The sequence below is a fragment of the Pleurodeles waltl genome, chromosome 7 (genome assembly GCF_031143425.1).
Source record: "Pleurodeles waltl isolate 20211129_DDA chromosome 7, aPleWal1.hap1.20221129, whole genome shotgun sequence".
Classification (NCBI taxonomy): Eukaryota; Metazoa; Chordata; class Amphibia; order Caudata; family Salamandridae; genus Pleurodeles; species Pleurodeles waltl.
Window position 1 is genome coordinate 746,503,171 of NC_090446.1, and position 21,446 is coordinate 746,524,616.

At 44.2% G+C, this 21,446-nt stretch overlaps 1 protein-coding gene across 1 annotated transcript in view; it reads left to right on the forward strand.

Annotated features, from left to right (window-relative positions):
- The window catches only part of TRPC7 (transient receptor potential cation channel subfamily C member 7), a 1,529,313-nt gene that overhangs the window by 1,096,169 nt on the left and 411,698 nt on the right, over nucleotides 1–21,446 (forward strand). The window contains exon 6 of the mRNA XM_069199219.1: nucleotides 16,257–16,490. Within this exon, the coding sequence (XP_069055320.1) occupies nucleotides 16,257–16,490 (234 nt within the window). The remainder of the gene's footprint in view (nucleotides 1–16,256; nucleotides 16,491–21,446) is intronic.

Genomic DNA, 21,446 nt, shown 5'->3' on the forward strand with positions numbered 1-21,446 from the left:
CCTTGAAATTAGATAATCCTAAAATAGGTACATCACCAGAAATTATGTCAGACACAGCACAACGCTGTTCAAAGTGCTCAACCCAGGTTTGAGGCTGAAGATAAAAATCAACAAGGGTTACAGCAGATTTACTTCCAAGGATAACAATATTCCAAAATGACTTATTATCCCCTACTCTCACTGCTTTACACAGATCTTCCCACACACTTGTCTCCTGTTGGATCTGGCAGGCCATTGCTGGTTCCTGTACTCCCTTCTGGCGGCTCGTACAGTTTGTTCCTGAATATTTAATTTTAATGTACTGTATTAAGGCTGTCTTAGTGGATCTACAGTGCCTGTAAAACCAGGGATGTTTAGGGCTTCGTCTCTGCGGCTTGTTATATCCCCTGAAGAAAAATGTACATAGTTGGTCAAAAAATCATCATGCTGTTTGAGACACTGCTGTATACCACCCTCATCTGGCTCAATACTCAACATCAGCTCAAATGAGCCTACACCTCTATTATATATTTGAGCCATAATATTAGGTTCACCAGAAAGGACTATCTTAGTGACTGTTTGTTATTAGTAAGACATAATTACTCTGATAACCAGAATACTACATTTAGCTTTTCGTTAATATAGATCCTTTCATTATGAGTTGGAGTTTGTTAGGGTCACTGTCATTTCTAGGAATGATCTTCATGTCTACCATATATGGCCATACTTGCAACAAAAGCAACATATAATCAATTCTACTGGATTGGTTATATAGCTTAAATATATGTACACCAATCAAATCAGAGGGGGGACTGGCATTACAGGTTTCAAGGCTGAGGTTCAAAGTAAGCCCCAAAAGTTGAATAGCTTGGACAGACCACCTTTTCAATGGTGCAAGATCTAACTGAGCGACCCTTGACCCTGCTTCAGGCAGGTCGCTCCCCTTCACCGCTGCCTCTGCTCCAGGTGCCGGGTTTTGGATTTTGGATTTTATTTAGTTTTTTTTCTTTTCCAGCTCCCTACTGCTGCGTCCCTGCGGCCCCGCCCCCGTCCCTCCACCTCAGTTCTCTTTCTCCCACCGCTGCGTCCCTGCAGCCCCGCCCCGCTATCCCATTCGCTGTTTCCCCTCCCTCCTCCCTTCTGCCACTCCCTCCGCCTCCCCTCATATGGCAGCCGCGGTGCGGTAAGGAGAGCGACCCTTGACCCTGCTTCAGGCAGGTCGCTCCCCTTCACCGCTGCCTCTGCTCCGGGTGCCGGGTTTTGGATTTTTTTATTTTTTATTTTTTTTTCCCGCTCCCAGCCGCTGCGTCCCCGGGTCCCCGCCCCCCTCCCTCCACCTCAGTTATCTTTCTCCCACCGCTGCGTCCTTGCGGCCCCGCCCCCCTGCTCTCCCATTCGCTGTTTCCCCTCTCTCCTCCCTGCTGCCACTCCCTGCCACTTCTCCTCATATGGCAGCTGCGGCGCGGTAAGGAGAGCGACCCTTGACCCTGCTTCAGGCAGGTCGCTCCCCTTCACCACTGCCTCTGCTCCAGGTACCGGGTTTTGGACTTTTTATTTTATTTCTTTTTTTCTTCTTTTCCTGCTCCCTGCTGCTGCATGCCCGTGGCCCCTCCCCCTCCCTCCTCCTCAGTTCTCTTTCTCCCGCCACTGCATCCCTCCGGCCCCGCCCCCCCTGCTCTCCCATTCGCTGTTTCCCCTCCCTCCTCCCTGCTGCCACTCCCTCCCACCTCCCCTCATATGGCAGTCGCGGCGCGGTAAGGAGAGCGACCCTTGACCATGCTTTAGGCAGGTTGCTCCCCTTCACCGCTGCATCTGCTCCAGGTGCCGGGATTTGGATGTTTTTTTTTTTCTTCTTTTCCTGCTCCCTGCCTCTGCGTCCCCACAGCCTCACCCCATCCCTCCACCTCAGTTCTCTTTCTCCCGCCGCTGCGTCCCTGCGGCCCGCCCCCCTGCTCTCCCATTCGCTGTTTCCCCTCGCACCTCCCCTCATATGGCAGCCGTGGCGCGGTAAGGAGAGCGACCCTCGGCCCTTCTTCAGGCAGGTCGCTCCCCTTCACCGCTGCCTCTGCTCCAGGTGCCGAGTTTTGGATTTTGGATTTTATTTAGTTTTTTTCTTTTCCCGCTCCCTGCCGCTGCGTCCCCATGGCCCGCCCGCGGCCCTGCCCCTCTCCCTCCACCTCAGTTCTCTTTCTCCTGCCACTGTGTCCCTGCGGCCCGCCCCCCTGCTCTCCCCTTCGCTGTTTCCCCTCCCACCTCCCTGCTGCCACTCCCTCCCACCTCCCCTTATATGGCAGCCGCCGCACGGACGCACCACTGGCCCGCCAAAGGCGCGCCTAAGGCAAGCCTGTCTGCGCCTGTCCGTGCCCAGACCATGCCCATCGCCAGTCCCACTGTCCCACTGTCCCACGAGCCCCCCACACCACCAACCACCGCTACACAGCCAATGACCTCCACGCCCTCAATCCAGGACACTCCACCATCTGCTTCCAGTCCGCGCCAAAGCACACCAAAAGACCCTTCTCCTGCAGAGCCTGCAACTTCACCTGCACCCTAACCACCAAGCTCCGATACAGAGCCGCAGACAACCACCTCAGCTGCATTCTGCTCAACAACCGCTCCATCCACAAGCATGCAATCAAACTATGGGACCTACTGACCTAATCATCACCTGATGTCGCATTTCTTACCGAAACCTGGATGAATTCGACCTCGGAACAAGACATAGCCATAGCCATACCTGAAGGCTACAAGATCACTAGAAAAGACCGCACCAACAAACCAGGAGGAGGAATCGGCATAGTCCACAAAAGCACCATCAGAGTTTCCACCAGCTCCCACAACACCATCAACTCCGCCGAGCACCTCCAAACCATGTCAACTCCAACACCACCCTCGGAGGAGCACTGGTCTACAGACCGCCGAGCCCCCGACCTCACTTCTGCGACGACATCGCCGACATCATCAGCGCCCAAGTCCTTGCCTCAACTGACTACATCCTCCTCGGCGACCTGAAATTCCACCTAGAAAACAACAACGACATCAACACCACCAACCTACCCCCCAACCTCAAGCAACTCGTCACGTCGCCCACCCACACCGCAGGACACACACTCTACCCCATCTTCTCAGCCAGCAACCACGTCTCCTTTAGCCACACCACCTAACTCCACTGGACCGACCATCGCTGCATCCATTTCTCATTCCAGAAGCCGGTCACTCACCACCCCACCACTCAACCCCCCTGCCGATATTGGAACAGAATCTCGACAGAACAGTTGATCTCCACCCTCGCACAGGCACCTCCTCCTAGGACCCGGGACCCCAACTCAGCCGCCACCAACATGCATCAATGGACAGAAGACTGCAACAACACCCTTGTGCCACTCAAACAACCCTCGGACATCCACCACAGATCCAAGGCCAGCTGGTTCACCCCCAACCTACAGGCCTCCAAACAGGAATGCTGAAGAATGGAGAAGACCTGGCGCCATGTGCCTACTGAATCCAACCACATCGCCCTCAAGACTGCCATCCGCAAACATCACCAGCTGATCCGCACCACCAAAAGAACCTACTACAAAAGCTGCATAGACACCAACGCTCATAACAACAGAGAGCTCTTCGGCATCATCAAAGAACTCTCCAACCCCAGGCCCTGCTCCTACGAACCCCCGCCATCACAGGAGCTCTGCAACTCCCTCGCCACTTACGTCCGTTGAAAGATCGAAGACATCCACAACAGCTTCAAACCCCAGACCTACCAGCCAACCACAGACAGCCACGAACCCAACGCACCAAGAAACGTTAACCCTCTATGTGCCTGGACCCACGTCAACAATGAAGACACCATCAACACCATGGCCTCCATCCACTCAGGCTCCCCCTCGGACCCCTGCCCACACCAGATCTTCAACAAAGCCAGTGACATCAAGGCCCCCATCTCCGCGCCATCATCAACAGCTCCTTCGAGACAGCCACCTTCCTGGAGAGCTGGAAACACGCCGACATCAACGCCCTGTTGAAGAAACCCAAGGTGGACACAGATGACCCCAAAGACTACTGGCCCATCTCCCTCCTCCATTTCCCAGTGAAGGTCATTGAGAAAATCGTGAACAGCCAACTATCTTGCTTCCTGGAAGACAGCAAAGCGCTCAATACCTCCCAATCCGAATTTCGCAAGAACCACAGCACCGAGACTGCACTCATTGCTGCTACAGATGACATCAGGACCATGCTCGATGAAGGTGAAACTGCAGCGCTCATCCTCTTGGACCTCTCCGAAGCCTTCGACACCGTTTGTCACCACACCCTTCAAACACGCCTCCACAACGCCGGGATCCACGGCAAGGCCCTCGAATGGATCTCTTCATTCCTCTCCGACAGAACCCAAGGAGTCCGCCTTCTGCTTCACCTGTTCGAATCCTCCAAAACCATCTGTGGCGTCCCCCAGGGATCCTCCCTCAGCCCAACATTTTTCAATGTTTACATGGCACCTCTCACCAACATCGCAAGATCCCACCACATCAACATAGTATCCTACGCAGACGACACCCAGCTGATCATCTCCCTTACGAAAGACCCTACAACAGCAAGAAACAACCTCCACAATGGACTTCACGCCATCGCCAACTGGATGGAATCAAGCCGCTGCAAGTTAAACACAGACAAAGCAGAGATCCTCTTCTTCGGCAGCAACCCCTCCGCTTGGAACGATTTCTGGTGGCCTACCTCCCTAGGACCCGCACCCACACCCACCACCCAAGTACGAAACCAGGGAATCATCTTGGACTCAGCACTCAGCATGACTCAGCAGGTCAACGCAGTCTCCTCTTCCTGCTACAACACCCTTTGCATGCTCCACAAGACTTTCAAGTGGATTCCCATCAAAACCAGAAAGACTGTCACCCACCCCTTGGTCAGCAGCCGACTGGACTACGGCAATGCACTCTATGCAGGAACCACAGCCAAACTACAAATGAAAATGCAACGTATCCAAAACGCCTCCGTCTTACTCATCCTCGACGTCCCACACCGCGCCCACATCTCTGCCCACCTCAGAGACCTACACTGGCTTCCCGTATCGAAGAGGATTACCTTCAAACTACTCACCCACGCACACAAAGCCCCCCACAACACAGGTCCAGCCTACCTCAACAACAGACTCACCTTCCACACTCCCGTCTGCCAGCTCCACTCCGCCAGCCTCGCCCTTGCCTCCGTCCACCCCATTCGCCGCACCACTGCTGGAGGAAGATCCTTCTCTCACCTCGCCGCCAAGACCTGGAACTCCCTACAGCTCCACCAACACCAGACCCAGGACCTCCTGACTTTCAGGAAACGCCTCAAAACTAGGCTATTAAAAAATGTAGCTCCCACCCACCTCCCCAGCGCCTTGAGACCCTGATGGGTAAGTAGCCCGCTTTACAAATTACGTGATTGATTGATTGATTGATTGAAGTATGCCCCAATCCTTGTCCTCCTCTTCAGTAATACCAAGGTCATAGCTATCACACAGTTCAAAGGTGACATTGAAGTCTCCAGTAGCTGGGGCCGGACCCCCAGACAATACACCATCAGCAAATTCCTCTAGGCTAGCACGTGATTTTTGATTATAACCACTAGGTCTATTAGACACATTAAAAATATAGAAAATCTTGTCATCAGCAGCAGAGATTGACAGCCCAAGAAAACAGGTGAATTTAAAGGGAGTATTTTAACACTACAATTGATGGTAGTTTTAACCCATATTACATGACCTCCAGCAGAGAGGTGCCCCTTTCCCAAAGAAACTGCCTTACAATAATAATTTGTGAACCCCAACCTGAAGACTAGGTCAACATACCAAGTTTCTTGGAAAATACAAATATCAAAAGAGTCTACAAAATATCTGAGGCAAAGGTCAGTAAGTTTGGATTTTAGCCCAGGGACGTTCCAGGAGAGAACCTTCCACTCTTCATTTGGAGTTACAAAAGATCTCACAACATGTTGATCACAAATTCCTTCATTGAGACACTCTTTGTTATTTCCAGTTACGGTAAGTGCTTCAGTAAAATCTAAAGTGGTGGTAGTAGCAACTTGACATGGGACCATCCCGATCTCAGGAGTACTGTACTTTAGTTTGATAAGATAAAAGGCACAGATTTGAGTATGAAGTGCCAGATCTATGCTCACCAATGTTACACTTCTTTAATCCCATTTGGGGAAGCCCATGCTTCCAACTATTTAAAAAAGGTGCCATTTTACCACCTATCTAAAATGACGCTGAGACAATATTTACTTGAAAAATTCACTTCTTGTGAACATTTATGAGGATGGTCAAGATCATGGTATTGCACTGGAACGGCAATTTGTCTTAAAAAGTAGCTAGACCAACTGAAAGGAATTCAACTTTATGACTAAAACTCAGTGCTGACAGAGACTCAGTGCTGACAGAGTCAATGCCTCTCAATGACTTCACAGACTTGACTGAAGTTGATATGAAAGAAGCAGTAATATTTATGGAAGATTTTGTATAGTTCAACCTTGACGAATTAGAATAAAATCATTTTTTTTCTGGGACTCATTCTGTGACATAAATGCACAGTACTATACAGTGGAATCACTGCACAGGGAGTCTCACTCCCATACATATGTCACTGTCTCACTGCATAGATATATACTAGACATGGACACAGAGTTTCATCGCAAAGATCTGGGGTATATATAACATGCTACGGGCAGCAGGCAACTAATTGCTAAGGCAAGAAAATGCCAACTTTTTAAAAGTGGCATTTTCAGAATTGCAATTTCAAATCTGACTTTACCTTAATTTTTGATTTTAAATTGAGATTCGAGGGACACAAAACTGGAAAAGTCTATCTCTTCCCGAATGTGAATTACACTTACAAAATGTAATAATGTAATCCCAGTTTTACCCTATGCTAGAAGAAGGTCTTGCAGTGGTGAAAAACAGATTTAAGAGTTTTTCCCAACCTGGAAATGTAAAACTTACAAGTACATGTCCAACTTTTTAAATACACCTCACCCTGCCCATAGGGCTGCCTAGAGCCTACCTTAGGGATGACTTATATGTATTAGAAAGGAAGGCATGAGCCTGGCATGTCGACATGGCAGTTTAAAACTGCACACACAGGCTGTGCAGTGGCAGGCCTGAGACAGGTTTAAAGTGCTAGTTAAGCGAATAGCACAACCAGTGCTGCAGAACCACTAGTAGCATTTAATTTACAGGCCCTGGGCACATGTAATGCACTCTACTAGGGACTTATAAGTAAATTAAATGTTCCAACTGAATATAAGCTAATATTACCAAATTTTAGGGATAGAGCACAAGCACTTTAGCACTGGTTAGCAATGAGAGGCGCTCAGAATCCTATGGCCAGCAAAAAGTTTCGAAAAAACAGGAGGTCTGAAGGGAAAAAGTTAGGGGAACCACACTAAGAACACCATGTCTAACACAAAATTAGGTATTTTGTTGAGCTTGGGGTGTTTTAGGACAATACTAATTAGGTTGATATTTTAGGATTTATATTTGTTGACTGAAAAATCAATAAATTATTTAGCAGTTTTGTTGGAAAATGAAAAGTGAATAACAATTTGCTAACAGATTTGTAAAAGGGCATAATAACAACAGATAGCCCTGATTTTTTTAACAAAATACAAATGTACAACTTTTTAGGACTGGATAATTAACAAAGGGACTGTATTCACTATGAGTCTCACAATCAAAGTGAAAGGGACAAAGAAAGTCAGATTTCTGTATATGGAACATTCATCCCTCATATGTGCTTTATGTTAAAAAAAACAGCTTGTTTTTTGTGGAATATTATTAATATTGATTACAATTTATTTTAGAACTCATTTAGGACCTAATTACAAGTTGGATACCTCTGTGGCCACTTCTAAGTGATCCAGTGCTCATGCGCTTGATAATCATGGGGGCAAGGTTCTTAGGCCACTGGGGCTCCTGGGCTGAGGCAGCCCCTGCCAAAACATATCCAATTTACAGATTATGCGAGCATGCAATCGTGCCTCCTGCCACCCCAAATCCTGGTGTGTCAGCTAGCACCTTCTCTGTCCCCCATGGCCCACTCAGCGACTTACCGTCACTCCACTCCCTCACATTTGCCAGACAGAACAGCTAGTATTTGTGACTGGAAAATCACCATAAAAGGAAAAACCCCTGTATTTTTGTTACCCTGGTGTAGTAGCGAGGTTGAAGCAAAAGGTGTGGAGAAAGAATTGCAATTCACACTCCTGTGTTGAATTTTGCAGTATCTTTATTAGAAAATCCACGACAGCCATCAGCACCCTAACAGGTCTATAGCCAGCCTCCAACTGCCAACCCACTAGGCTCTAGAACCCAAGGCACTGATGTAATACAGAACACAGAGAACTTAAAGATACAGTGAACTTAAAGGCACTAGTGCTAATAAATAAAACAAGGTATAAGAGTTAAACATGAGACATAATACATACAACTCATTAAGCCACATATTACATCATCTTCCCCCTTTAGAATAACCAAACTAAGCAAAACAAAATTTAGGATTAGAATAAATGTATCTCATAACAAAATCATCAAACTTAGAAGGTAGTTTGACCACTCTATTGCTACAATTACATACCAGTCTGGATGAGCTGAGCTTACCTGTATCATCACTAGGTAAACTCATCTCATCATGACTAGAACACGCTTCTGCCCCTTTCTCAAATGTGAGGGCTGCTGTATCATCTCTTTGTAGTCCTTCTTCATCATGACCGAAACAGGTTGACCTATCTACATGTGAATCTGGAGTCCTAGCAGGAACATCGTTAAAGAAGATATTCCTAGAGATATCTTCCCTCCTGTCAGAATAAACTTCCTTGAAGATTTGTGCCTGTCTGATAGAAATAGGAACAACACTGTTTCTGTTCCACCACCCTTTACCTTCCAATAGGACCGAAGCCTTGGTCACTCTCATTACTTTTACAGATAGTGAATATTTTGATTCTCCTTTAGATACTCTCTGAGGTTTTTTAATTAACACCCAATCATGAATGTTTATTTCTGTTTCCTTGGCCTTATTCTTTCTAACATAATCTTTTTTTAATTAGCTGTTTCTCCAAAACTTTGCCTCTTAAATCGCTCAACGACACATCAGATTTTCTCAATTTGTCCATTAAAGAGTTAGCTAACCAAGCTGGTACAAGCTTGGATTTGGACTCCCTATCTCTGAGAAGTGTAAATGGGGAAACTCCTGTGGTGGAATGTGGAGTATTCGAGTAAGCCCAAATTTTCTCTTTGAGAAAATCACGGACATTACGATCACTAGCTAAGGCAGTTTGAATTCCTTCTTTCAAAATTCTATTGGCTCTTTCTACTAAGCCATTAGAGGCAGGACTATAGAAGGCAACCTGCCGATGTCTAATGTTAAACCTTTCTAAGAAACTCCCCATTTTTTTGAAGTGAAATGTACTCCATTATCAGTGACAATCACCAATGGAGCACCCTCCAGAGCAAACAGAGCTGACAAAAAGTGGATTGCAGAATCAGTATTAGCGTCTTCCACAAATGAAAAATAAATCCACTTTGACAAATAGTCTATTGCGACAATTAGGTACCTCATACCTCTGGACCACAAATGAAAAGGCCCAGAGAAATCCATAGCAATTCTTTCCCACGGTTTATTTGGAAAAGAAACAGAGTGTAAGGGTTTAACACTGCTTTTCCAGTGTTTATCTGACACCACGCATGATGTGCATGTGTCAACAAAATCTGCCACTTGTTTATCAAGATTGGGCCACCAATATTTTTCCTTCAATCTTATACAAGTGGCGGAAATGCCTAGATGACCCTCATGTGCTTATCTAATCAATCTCGGTCTTAAATCACTAGGTGGCACACAGACAGAACCTCTCATGCAAAATCCATTTTCACAAGATAATTCCATAGCTATGTGTTTGTAGGCATTCATATCACCACAATACTTCTTCTTGTTAGGCCAACCATGTTTGATATAATGTAGGACTTGTGTCAGTAGGACATAATTGGACATGGCTAACTTCCAGTCTTCCTCAATGAACAACCCATCTGTTGCAGAAAATCCAACACTCCTACTACTCACTCTGTATCTTGGTCATCACTAACGTCAGGAGTGTGTGGAGATAGGCAATCCGCCCTAACATTTTTCCCTCCAGTTACATACTTCACCTCAAGATTATACTCTTGTAACTTAGATAAAAGCCGCACAAGCCGGGCAGATGCCTTACCTAAGCCATTACCGCTCAACAAGTACACCAAAGGTTTGTGATCTGGGTAAATTTCAAAATGAGTACCCCATATGTATGTCCTAGACTTCTGGACAGCCCAAACACAAGCTAATGCTTCCCCTTCAATATTACTGTAATTACTTTCAGCACTATAAAGAACTCTAGATGCAAACGCAACAGCATGCTCCTGACCATCCAGCCATTGGCCAAATACCGCTCCTAGACCCTTGAGTCTGGCATCCACTGTTATGAACGACCTAGCAGAGGGAATGAAAAACTTCAAGGTGGGTGCAGATAACACAACTTGATGTGTTCAAATGCATCATTAACTTGTTTGTCCCAGACAAATTTACTCCCCTTTTTAAGTAACGACCTAAGGGGTTGTGCTAACAACGCAAAACCATTAACAAACCTCAAATAATATTAACAAAGTCCAAGAAATGAACGTAGTTCATCCTTGTTGGACAGAGGAGGGGCTTTCTTTACAGTTTCTGGGTTACACATTTTGGGCTTTATACCTTCAGCCAATATAGAATGACCAAGATAGTCCACACTTTCAACTAAGAACTTTCATTTCTCGGTCTTGATGGTCAAGCCACAACTTTGAATAATACCAAGTACTTTGTCCAGTATCTCTTTATGCTCATCCATAGTTTCCGTGTGCACTAAAATGTCATCTTGAAAGGCACAAACTTCCTTTAGATGACCAAACAAAGAATCTATCATTTTCTGGAATACGCTTGTTGCTGAAGCCAAACCAAAAGGCAATCTGAGATACTTAAATGCTCCATAAGGGGTAATGAAAGTTGTCAAATCTTGGGAGTCTTCACTAAGGGGAATCTGGTGATAGGCCGAATGTAAATCTATGGTTGAGAAGAATTTAAAGTTACCTAAAGTGGTTATTAACTCTTGGATATGTGGAAGTGGATGACAATCCACTAGGATGTTCTTATTAAGTGATCTCAAATCTACACATAGCCTAAGGTCCCCATTCTTCTTTTTTGGTGATAACGATTGGAGAAACCCACTCTGAAGAATTTGTTGGAGTGATGATATTATCTGAAACCAACTTACCAAGCAACACTTTCAGTTGGTCTATGATAGACAAAGGGACTAGTCTGACTTTATGTGAGACTGGAATAGCTCCTTCTTTGAGTCTAATGGTGTGTTCAAAACCCTTGACCGTCCCGGCTTTATTAGCAAAGATCTCAGGAAATTTATGTGTGAAGTGTTCTGGAACTGTGTTATTGGGTATCACATGTAAAACAGCATTTCTTTCATCATTGCGTGGTCTTTCACCTAGAATTATGGGATTCTCTTGTCCTGGACATAGCACAATGCCCAAACATGGCAAATCCTTCCAGTCCACTATGTTCCTCCCTTTAACTGCCACATCAATTTTAGTAACGACAGATCTTCCCAAAGTTTCTAAAGGAGCACAAAAGAAACCCAATAAATCAATATCTTGATCCCCAAATGCCTTGGGTGCAATATCAGCACTTTCCAAAACTTTAGTTTCTGGCCACAAATGGAAGAAAGTCTTGTCTGCCAAAATAGTAACTGGAGTGCCAGAATCAGCCATGACTAATATTTTCTTAGAATCTACGATTGCTTCACACATTGGCCCCTTGAATTGTTTAACACATTCCCCTTTATCATTACTCGGGAGACCTACTGTGAGAATTATATTAGACAGTTTGCTAGAACAATGGGCCATTTCCCCTAAGTTCTGAGTATAAACATTGCTGACTTTCACCATGGTCCTGGAATTAGATTGTCTACAGACTGATTGGAAATGACCAATTTTTTGACATTTCAAACATCTTTTCCCCAGAGCAGGACAGGTATGATTGTTGCCTATGTGATTGTGAGAACCACAACGGTAACAAGATTTTGCAAATTGAGATTGAGACTTACTCTGTTTAATGGACTTCTCTTTGATGTAACATGCCCCTGATTCATCCACTATCTAGCTAACATTTGCTTGCTCACCTTGCCCACACACTACTCTAGATGTGACAATGGATCTCTTAATAGCCTTTGCTAAGTTGACAGCTTCATCTAAAGATGGATTGCGACACGCCAACAGGCGTTCTTGTATTTTCTTTGAATGGCAGTGGAAAACAAATTGATCTGTTATGTACACATCTACAATATTGCCAAAATCACATTTCGCTGCAAGCACACGTAAATTGGCCAAATATTCATCGACGGATTCATCAGCAGATTGTTTGCACATTGCAAAATTAAACCTTTCAAGTAAGACATTTGAATCATCTGAGTATTGTTTTTTGATCCTCTTGTTTGCTTCAATGTAGACATCCCAAGCTGTGTCCTCGCCCACCGGTGGTGGAATGACAGGTAGATTGTCAAACACATGTTGACCTGATATCCCAAGATGGTTGAAGAGAAGAGACAGTTTCCTAGTTGGTGAATAGTCATAAGCATCTATTGCAGACAGATAGTTCTAAAAAAATCTTAGCCACATCTTATTTCAGGCTTACCAGCTTTTTGTAGAAAAGTTGATGGTTTCACCACCAAATGACTTGATGACATGGTGATAGACAAAATGTAAGTGAGGTTGTTGGTGTAGACCAAAGTATGAAAAAGTATCACAAATAATAAAACAGGCAAAGGTAAAAGCAAGTATGATAAAATGTTAACGTAGGCAAACATTTACACCCAACCTGGTTAAAGTCGTAATCAAAGCTTGTCTTAAAAACGAATGTTCTCCTTCTACCGTCGTTCAGATACATGATGCTAGTTTGTAATTAAAATAAATAAACAAAAATAATAAAGCTGAATTACCACGAGGTGCGCGTTGTCCTTGGCGAAGAAACGCCGATGCGAAGAAACAAAGAGAACTCCGAAGAACGAAGAGGGCTCCTTCATGTCCTCAGCGATGCACGGAAACAACAGCTGAGAGAACGACACCGAGCAACACAAACGTCCGTAGAAACGTACGGTTGAAAGCAGAAGAGCGGCCTCCGACGACGTGACATTACTAGGCAACCCAAGCGTACTTGGAGACACGCAGCTGCTAGCGGAGAGTGGTCTCTGGTGATGTGACGTTGCTGGGCAACCCAGGCGTCCCAATGACGTAGGAATCAACAATGTGTGCACTCGATGGCCACGCGCTCGGACTTCTAATGCGCTCGGGGGACAGTGCGACTCAAAATAAACCCCTTTTTTCCCTTTCTCTTATTTTAGATCCAATTGCTCACCTCGAGAAGCAGGAGGGAACGGAGAACAGGAGCTGGGCTGACGTTCAAACGAATCTTCCTATGCCGTCTGCGCCGGGAATTAGCCAGTGGTGGTCGGTGGATCAAATCTCTAGCCCACTCCTGGTACCAAAAAATTTAGTATGGTGGTTGAAGAAAAAGGTGTGAAGAAAGAACTGCTATTCACACTCCTGTGTTGAATTTTGAAGTATCTTTATTAGAAAATCAACGACAGCCATCAGCACCCTAACAGGTCTAGAGCCAGCCTCCAACTGCCAACCCACTAGGCTCTAGAACGCAAAGGCACTGATGTAATACAGAACACAGAGAACTTAAAGATACAGTGAACTTAAAGGCAATAGTGCTAATAAATAAAACAAGGTATAAGAGTTAAACATGAGACATAATACATACACCTCAATAAGCCACATATTACACCTGGCCAAGCAGAATATTCCCTATTTTGTGTACTTTTACTCAGGTGCCCAGAGTCAGGTGTGAAGATACATACCAGAATTGTTAACTTCATCTATAATGTCCCCAGCTCCTTAACTCCAGACGACTGGCAATGAGAAACTCAGTAATGTCTCTGTCTCTGTGGCAATTCCACTAAACATGACTGCAACACTATTTAATGACTCAGTAAAACCGTATATCTCTTTTGGTAACCTAGTGACTGTTAGGTATAGGAGGGCTAGAAAATGCAATCAAATTTCATTGACTTCAATTTATTGACTTTTTAAAACTTTGATGAAGTAAAACACCTATGATGTTGGTGATAGTGGAAAACTGCAGGTAAAACAAAAAAATGCATTGACAAAATCTTAAAGAAAGTCAGTCCATCATGGGGGCATATTTACAAATTGTTAAAGTTTTTTCGTTTTTTTTGTTTATAGTGAAAATATGTTTTTCCCTTGAAGGATCCCCTAACCTGTTCTTGATAGAATTACACATTTCTGCCCTTTTCCTGGGTGGGAAGCGATTGGAACTGATTGTTTGAGTGCTAATAAATGTGTAAATGTGCATATTTTATTTACTTATTTTGTGTTTTTATATAGTGCAGACTGGGTCTTACGGCATTAGCCCTTTTCAAGAGAGCAGGCATTAAGTTCTGGATAACAAACTTCAGAAAACAACTTATTAGCACCAGGAAACAAGAAACATGAGCTTCATTCCAGCAGAGATGTTACAGCATACAAAGGGGTTAGCTAACTATCATAGAAAATCAGCAACAAGAAAGTAAGAGAGCAGCGAGATCAAACATTTAATAACAAGAAAGATAGGTCAAGTCAGCATAGAAGATGTGAGCAACAAACCCCCCTTTACCAAAGTGCCTCTCAACTCGGAAGATTTTGAGTTCCCTTTTGAATGTGAATAGAAAAGAGATTTTGTGAAGTGCTGGTAAGAGGGAGTTCCAAAGACTTGTTCAACTACCAGAGAATGCCTGTCTCGTGCAGTGTTCTTGCCTAAAAGCCAGAGATTCAAGCAGGAGGGACTATGCATTTCTTGATGCTCATTGTGCTCCAGAGACTTTCAGTTTTCCAACCAGGTTGGAGGGAATGGAGATCTTTGTAAGTCATGCATGTAGTGCTTAATTGGCCTTTTGCATTGATGATGAGTCATTTCAGAGTGTGAAGAATTGGAAAGATGTAGTTGTATTTCCTGTAGCCTGTCAGAAACAAAGCAGCAGAGTGAAACACTGCTCTCAGAGGAGATAGATGCACTTTAAGCATGATCTAGTCTGGAAGAACCAGTGACCTGACCACAAGTTTCACATCTTGCTCTGGAATTAACTGACTCAGGTCCTAGAGCAGTCTTAGCTGGTGGCATGCACCTTTGGCTATGGCTGAGATATGTCTCTGGAGGCCTAGATGATTGTCAAGGAAAGATCCCAACAATCTGTCATTCTGCACAGTGGTTGGATTGCATTTGCTTTAGGTTGGTTTTGCGAGAGAGGGAGCTCCCTATTTTCATAATTATCGCACAGTTAGACAAAAAGTGGAGTCAAAATAATTTAGAACTCTCCAATCAAGGCAAATCCATTCCTTAAGGATTCAAATCAGAGTGTGGTGGTTGACTGTATCGAAGGTAGTATAAAGGTCTCTGAATTGAGGAGGCAGACAGAGTAATCCACAATTTGCAGAAAGGTTATTTCTGTGCTATAACCCTGCCTGAAGCTTGATTTGAAGACATCAAGAACGTTATTAGACTGGGTGTGAATCAGTAACGGTGATGCCACACAGCTTTCTAGTACCTTCTCTAAGAAAGAAAGTGTAGAAATCTGGCAAAAGTTATTCAAGTCATTGGTGTTGATGTTGATGTGTACAAACAGGATTTTACATGATCTTTTCATAACTAAACCACCTACTCCCTTCCAATATTAGATTTAGTCGCATGCAAATCTCAGTGTCATTTACAAATGTGAAACCAACATCTGAGTTTCCAAAAATGGGCTTAAACTAATAAAAATGCCTATTTGCATTGTTAAGTAGCAGGCAAACAGCTTTGTGTTTTTGGCTTTAAATTATATCTTCTGCAGGCCAAAATCCTCCTTGTTGCGAATGGTGTTTTAATGAGAAAGTAAAACTCCCTGTTGAAGTTCTTCTACTGAGAGTATTACGTTTTCACTGCTGTAATCATGCAAATTATGATATAACAAATAGATTATCGTAATCAGTCATTTCACACTTGCCAAACCAAGTGTGTGTACTAATAGTTTTCTCATTCTGCCCTGATGCATGGGACTTTTTGTAGAATGCCAATGCTACATATCTTTCTCAAAATGAAATACATATTTATTTCCAACAGGAATGATCTGGTCAGAATGCAAAGAGATCTGGGAAGAAGGTCCTAGGGAATATGTCATGCACCTCTGGAACCTTCTTGATTTTGGAATGTTATCAATTTTTGTAGCGTCTTTCACTGCAAGATTCATGGCTTTTTTGAAAGCCACAGAAGCGCAGCAATATGTGGATCAATATGTACAAGATGACAACCTGAACAAGGTCATGCTGCCACCCGAAGTTGCTTATTTCACATATGGTAAGATATTGATTTCATTTTTATGGGTTACTTGGTGCGTTTTGTTTGTAGGTGATAAATTCAGAAATATGTATTCAATAATTGCTGGACATTTTATACCTTACGGGTATTCATATATGTCTAGTATTTATGTGCAACTGCACATCGTAGTATGCAGGATTGTATCTGACCCCATCAACAACTATTATTAGAACTTCCTTTATTTGATGGCTGGACTATCTCCAATGTCTAAAGGTGGATGTTAGTAATTATAGGACTGCCACAGTCTGTGTAAAAAAGTCCATACTTCAGGGCAAAAGGAACAGAGTCTGCAAACCACTTGCAGGCCTTACTGGGGTTGCTCAGTTGCAAAAGGCTCAAATGGCCAGATTTATCATTCTGAGCTCACAACTAGTACTTGACCTGAGACTGTTTTTGGTCTGTGACAGATATACTAGTCCGTCATAGCACAAAAATGACCATTTGATGGGCTTTCAATTCTGCTCCGTTAGTGTTAATAAAGCAGGGTTCTAGTTGTGAATACTGTTGCAGGAGGTGCGAAAGCAGAGATGACGTCCTAGGAGAGATGATATTTTGTTTGGCAAATTTCTTCTTTAAATTGCAGCCCCTATCACTTAAAAGCTATATAACCCCATTTGAGTATTAATACAGTGCTTTAATCAGATTGTAAATATCTGTGGGAGGGAGACTATTGGAATTGGGAGGGTATTGAGTGAATTGTGACAAAGTGACAGGGATTTTAGTGTTTTCTCAGTGCCTGTGGGGCAGGTGTTGACTGAACTATGCCTCCCTCCTGCAGCCCCTGCCCCAGGTATTCCGGGTGCACATCTGTACCTGGTAAAACTATACCAGTTTTCCAGACCTGGAACTTTAAGGTCTGGAACATTCAGACCACATAGCATTTCCCAAAGCAGTATCCCCGGGAGGACACTGCTCCAAGTAGCAGCAGCTGCCCCTAAAGGGCACCAGGGCATCAACTCACTGCCTCCCTCTGCACCACTGCTTGGCATATTACAGTTTTATATGAAAGTAAATGATCTCACTGATATTTTTTTTTCTTCTAAAAGCTGTAATATTACCTTGCCAGCAGAAGAGGGCTCCATTAGATGTACTGCGCAAGTATCAGGTGGGAGCTGTTACAACCCAGACCTCACACATACACAATACATATCTGACATGCTGCAATAGCATCACACAGTGCGGCATGTCAGATAATGGAGCTTCAGAGTATGTCAATTACACACCCTCTTGCCCAATCAGATGCTAGAATAGAGAAAAAAGTCTACCTCCAATCCTGTTCCAGCTTCTGATTGGGTGGATGCTCGTCAGTCTGCGTCAGGCTGCTGCAGACTGACGGCCTGCCATTGAGAAGCCTGTATGTGCAGTTTTAAATTGCCCTGTCAGCCTGAACATTAAACCTCTTGCCTGGCCTAAACCTTTACGTTTTCTACATCTAAGTCACTCCTGAGGTAGGCCCTATGTGACCCACAGGACAAGGTGTGATGTATTTAAAAGGCAGGGCTTGTGCTTTTAGGTTTTACATGCCTTAGTGATGAAACCATTCCAAATCCGTTTTTCACTCCTGCTAGGCCTAGCTGTCCCATAGAATAACATTGGAATTACTTTATTACATCTTATAAGTGTAATTCCCAACAAGGAAGAGATAAGTTTGTCAAGTTTGGTATATTTGAAATTGCCATTTTGAAAATGCTACTTTTAGAATGTCAGCATTTTCTTACTTTAGCCATTTTATGGCTACTGCATATCTCCAATACACATTTCCTCTCGACAGCCACACACAAAGGGAGTTTAGGTGTGACTGATAAGCCATCAGCATCCTAATGGGCCATTCTAGGAAAGATGGGTGGGAGAGGCTGACATTTACACCGGAAAGGTCAGTGTCCTGCCACACACAAAGAGATACTTACCCCTGTGGCATCCTCCACAGCCTCAGTACCCGCCAATGACTACGCCACACAGAGCTGTAAATCACTTGTTTTATTCCTCTGCATGTACCTGTGAACTCCAACATTCTAAACCAGCTTTTATTACATTCTATTCTAGTGATTGCATCACACTGCTACAGAGTCTGTTCAGAGGCAAAAGGGTTCCATCCTTAAACTTGCAAGACACTACATCTCCCCCTCTGTTAAATGAAAATGTGCTACTTCTACAAAATCAGTAGACATATATATATATATATATATATATATATATATATATATATATATATATGTACAACTATACAACTTTACCTCTTCGATCAATGTTCTTGGTACTCCATGACACCAGAATTTCAGTACACTTTTGGACCTGTGGACACTCTGCAAGGAAGAAGGACTGCTTGCTGCTACAAGGACTGCCACTCTGCTGACCTGCTGCTCTGTGGACGTTTGTTTTGCTGAGCTGGCCTGCTACCCTCTTTCCTGGGAGTGAGAAGGACTGTACCTGCTTCTCTCTATCCCAGAACCACAGTGACTCCCAGGGCTTGCTGTCTAGCCTCCTGTTCTGAGTCTCAGGGACAACAATCACTTCCCCTCCATCTACAAACAGCGCCTGAACTTTTCTTGCTGATGTCCTGCCATGCCAAGAGGTGCCAAACCAGTCCAGTGCTCTTAGATACAAGTGGCATCTAGAAACCCAATTTCTAACAATGGTAGATTGTAGAAAGTAACTCCCTCCCAACGTTGTCAGAGTGTATCATACTAGCAGTACTTTTTTTCCCTTGCATTGCTTCATGAAAGTATGATTTTGAGGCAATTTATGTTTAAAAATGTGTTGTAAAATGCACTATAATGAGCCTATTTCAAAAACAACCTTGAGGACATTAATCACCACCAAGCCAACTTCCCCATCACCGCCCGAACACCTGTCAGAACAGTGAGGCACAACTGTTTCACCTATTCAGCGTCCTGAAAGTATTGTTCAAAGTGGTGGTGTTTTACTAGTATGATGACTCAATTGTCAAGAACACTGAGGGGGTGTAAGGAAAGCTTAAGTATGGACTAGGGATACTCATTGGTGAATCACAGACAGGGCCAAGTACCAGTACAGACAGTATTTATAGGGCTGGAGTTCCAGAGGGATCATAAACGTTTGGATCAGAGACATGAAGTTCCAGTTAACAGGTTTTATCTTTGACTTGAAAATATGGTAGTTGTTAGAACTGACAGCCTTACGGTGGTCATCCACCAACTTTTGGCCTGCCTCCCTCTACTTTTCTGACACTGTTTTTGCTGGTTTTAGGACTCTGGCAACTTTACCACTGCTAAACATTGCTAAAGTGCATATGCTCTCTTCCTTAAAAATGGTAGCATTGGTTCATTCCCAATTGGCTTATTTGATTTACTTGTAAGTGCCTAGTAAAGTGCAGTACATGTGCCCAGGGCCTGTAAATTGAATGCTACTAATGAGCCTGCATCACTGGTTGTGCCACCCACATAAGTAGCCCCTTAACCACGTCTCAGGCCTGCCATTGCAAGGCCTGTGTGTGCCATTTCACTACCAATTCAACTTGGCATTTAAAAGAACCTGACAAGCCTTAAACTCTCCTGTTTCTACATATAATCACCCCCAAGGCAGGCCCTAGGTAACCCATAGGGCAGGGTGCTATGTACGTAAAAGGCAGGATATGTACCTGTGTGTTTTATATGTCCTGGTAGTGGAATACTCCTAAATGTGTTTTCCACTACTGTGAAATCTGCTCCTTTCATAGGTTAGCATTAGAGCTAACCTCATATACTGTTTGAGTGGTAGATTCTGATCAGAAAGGGGTAACCAGGTCATATTTAGCATGGCCAGAATGGTAGTAGAAAAAACAGCTTATTGGTGAGGTTGGATTTTATATTACTATTTAAGAAATGCCACTTTTAGGAAGTGAGTAAACGTGTGGGCTGGGCTGGTTGACAGCTTTCTTGTGCATTTTACCCAGACAATCACAAACACAGGATACTCAGTCACACCTACACTCATCTGCATACTGAATGGGTCTTCCTGGGCTGGAAGGATAGAGGGTCTTAGACTTACATTTCAAAGGCTAGTGGCCTGCCCTCACACAATGACTGCCAAACCTCCTACTGGGATCCTGGCTGACAGACTTGTATTGAAAGGGGACCTTGTGCACTTCAAAACCAATCTTTAAAGTCTCCCCACTTCAAAGGCATTTTTGGGTATATCAACGGGGTCCCTGACCCCACCAACTCAGACACGTCTAGACCTGAACCTGCAAACTGTCAAGAGGAACTGCCTGCAGGCCCAAAGAACTCATCTGGACTGCTTTGCTGAGAAGGACTGTTGCCCTGCTGTTGCCCTGCTGCCTTTCTGCCCTCTGACTTTGCTAAGAAGTGCTCTCCAAGGGCTTGGATTGAGCTTGCCTCCTGTTTTTTGAAGTCTCAGGGCCAAAAAGACTTCATCTCTTCAGGAAACCCCTGAAGCCTGCCGGAATCGCCACACAGCTGTTTTGCGACTGAGAAATTGCCGCACAGCTGAGCTGGAATGACGCAGCCCGACTTCCCAAGTGAAGAATCGATGTGGCGCCTGCTTTGCGGCCGGAAGTTCGACTCACAGCCCTACCGGATCGATGCAATGTCTGTGACTTTGTCTTGCATGCCCAGAATTTCCCCGCATCAGCCCTGGGATCAAAAAGATCCCGCATCGCAGTGAGGAACCAAGACTGTGCACCGGAAATCGATGCAAAGCCCCTTGCAGCGTGGAAAGAAATGACGCATCGCCTGTGCTGAGCTGGAAAATCCGATGCACATCCTATTTTTCCCCACATCTCCTCCTTTGCGGTCTCCATGCATGTTATTTTTGACAAAAAACTGGTACTTTGTGCAAATAAGAGACAAATGTTGATTTCTAAGATTTAAGACTCTTTAAACTTGCAAAAGTGATATCTCAATGTGTGCTTATTGAACCTTTATTGTTTTGGCCTAAAGTTATCCAGATAAATATATA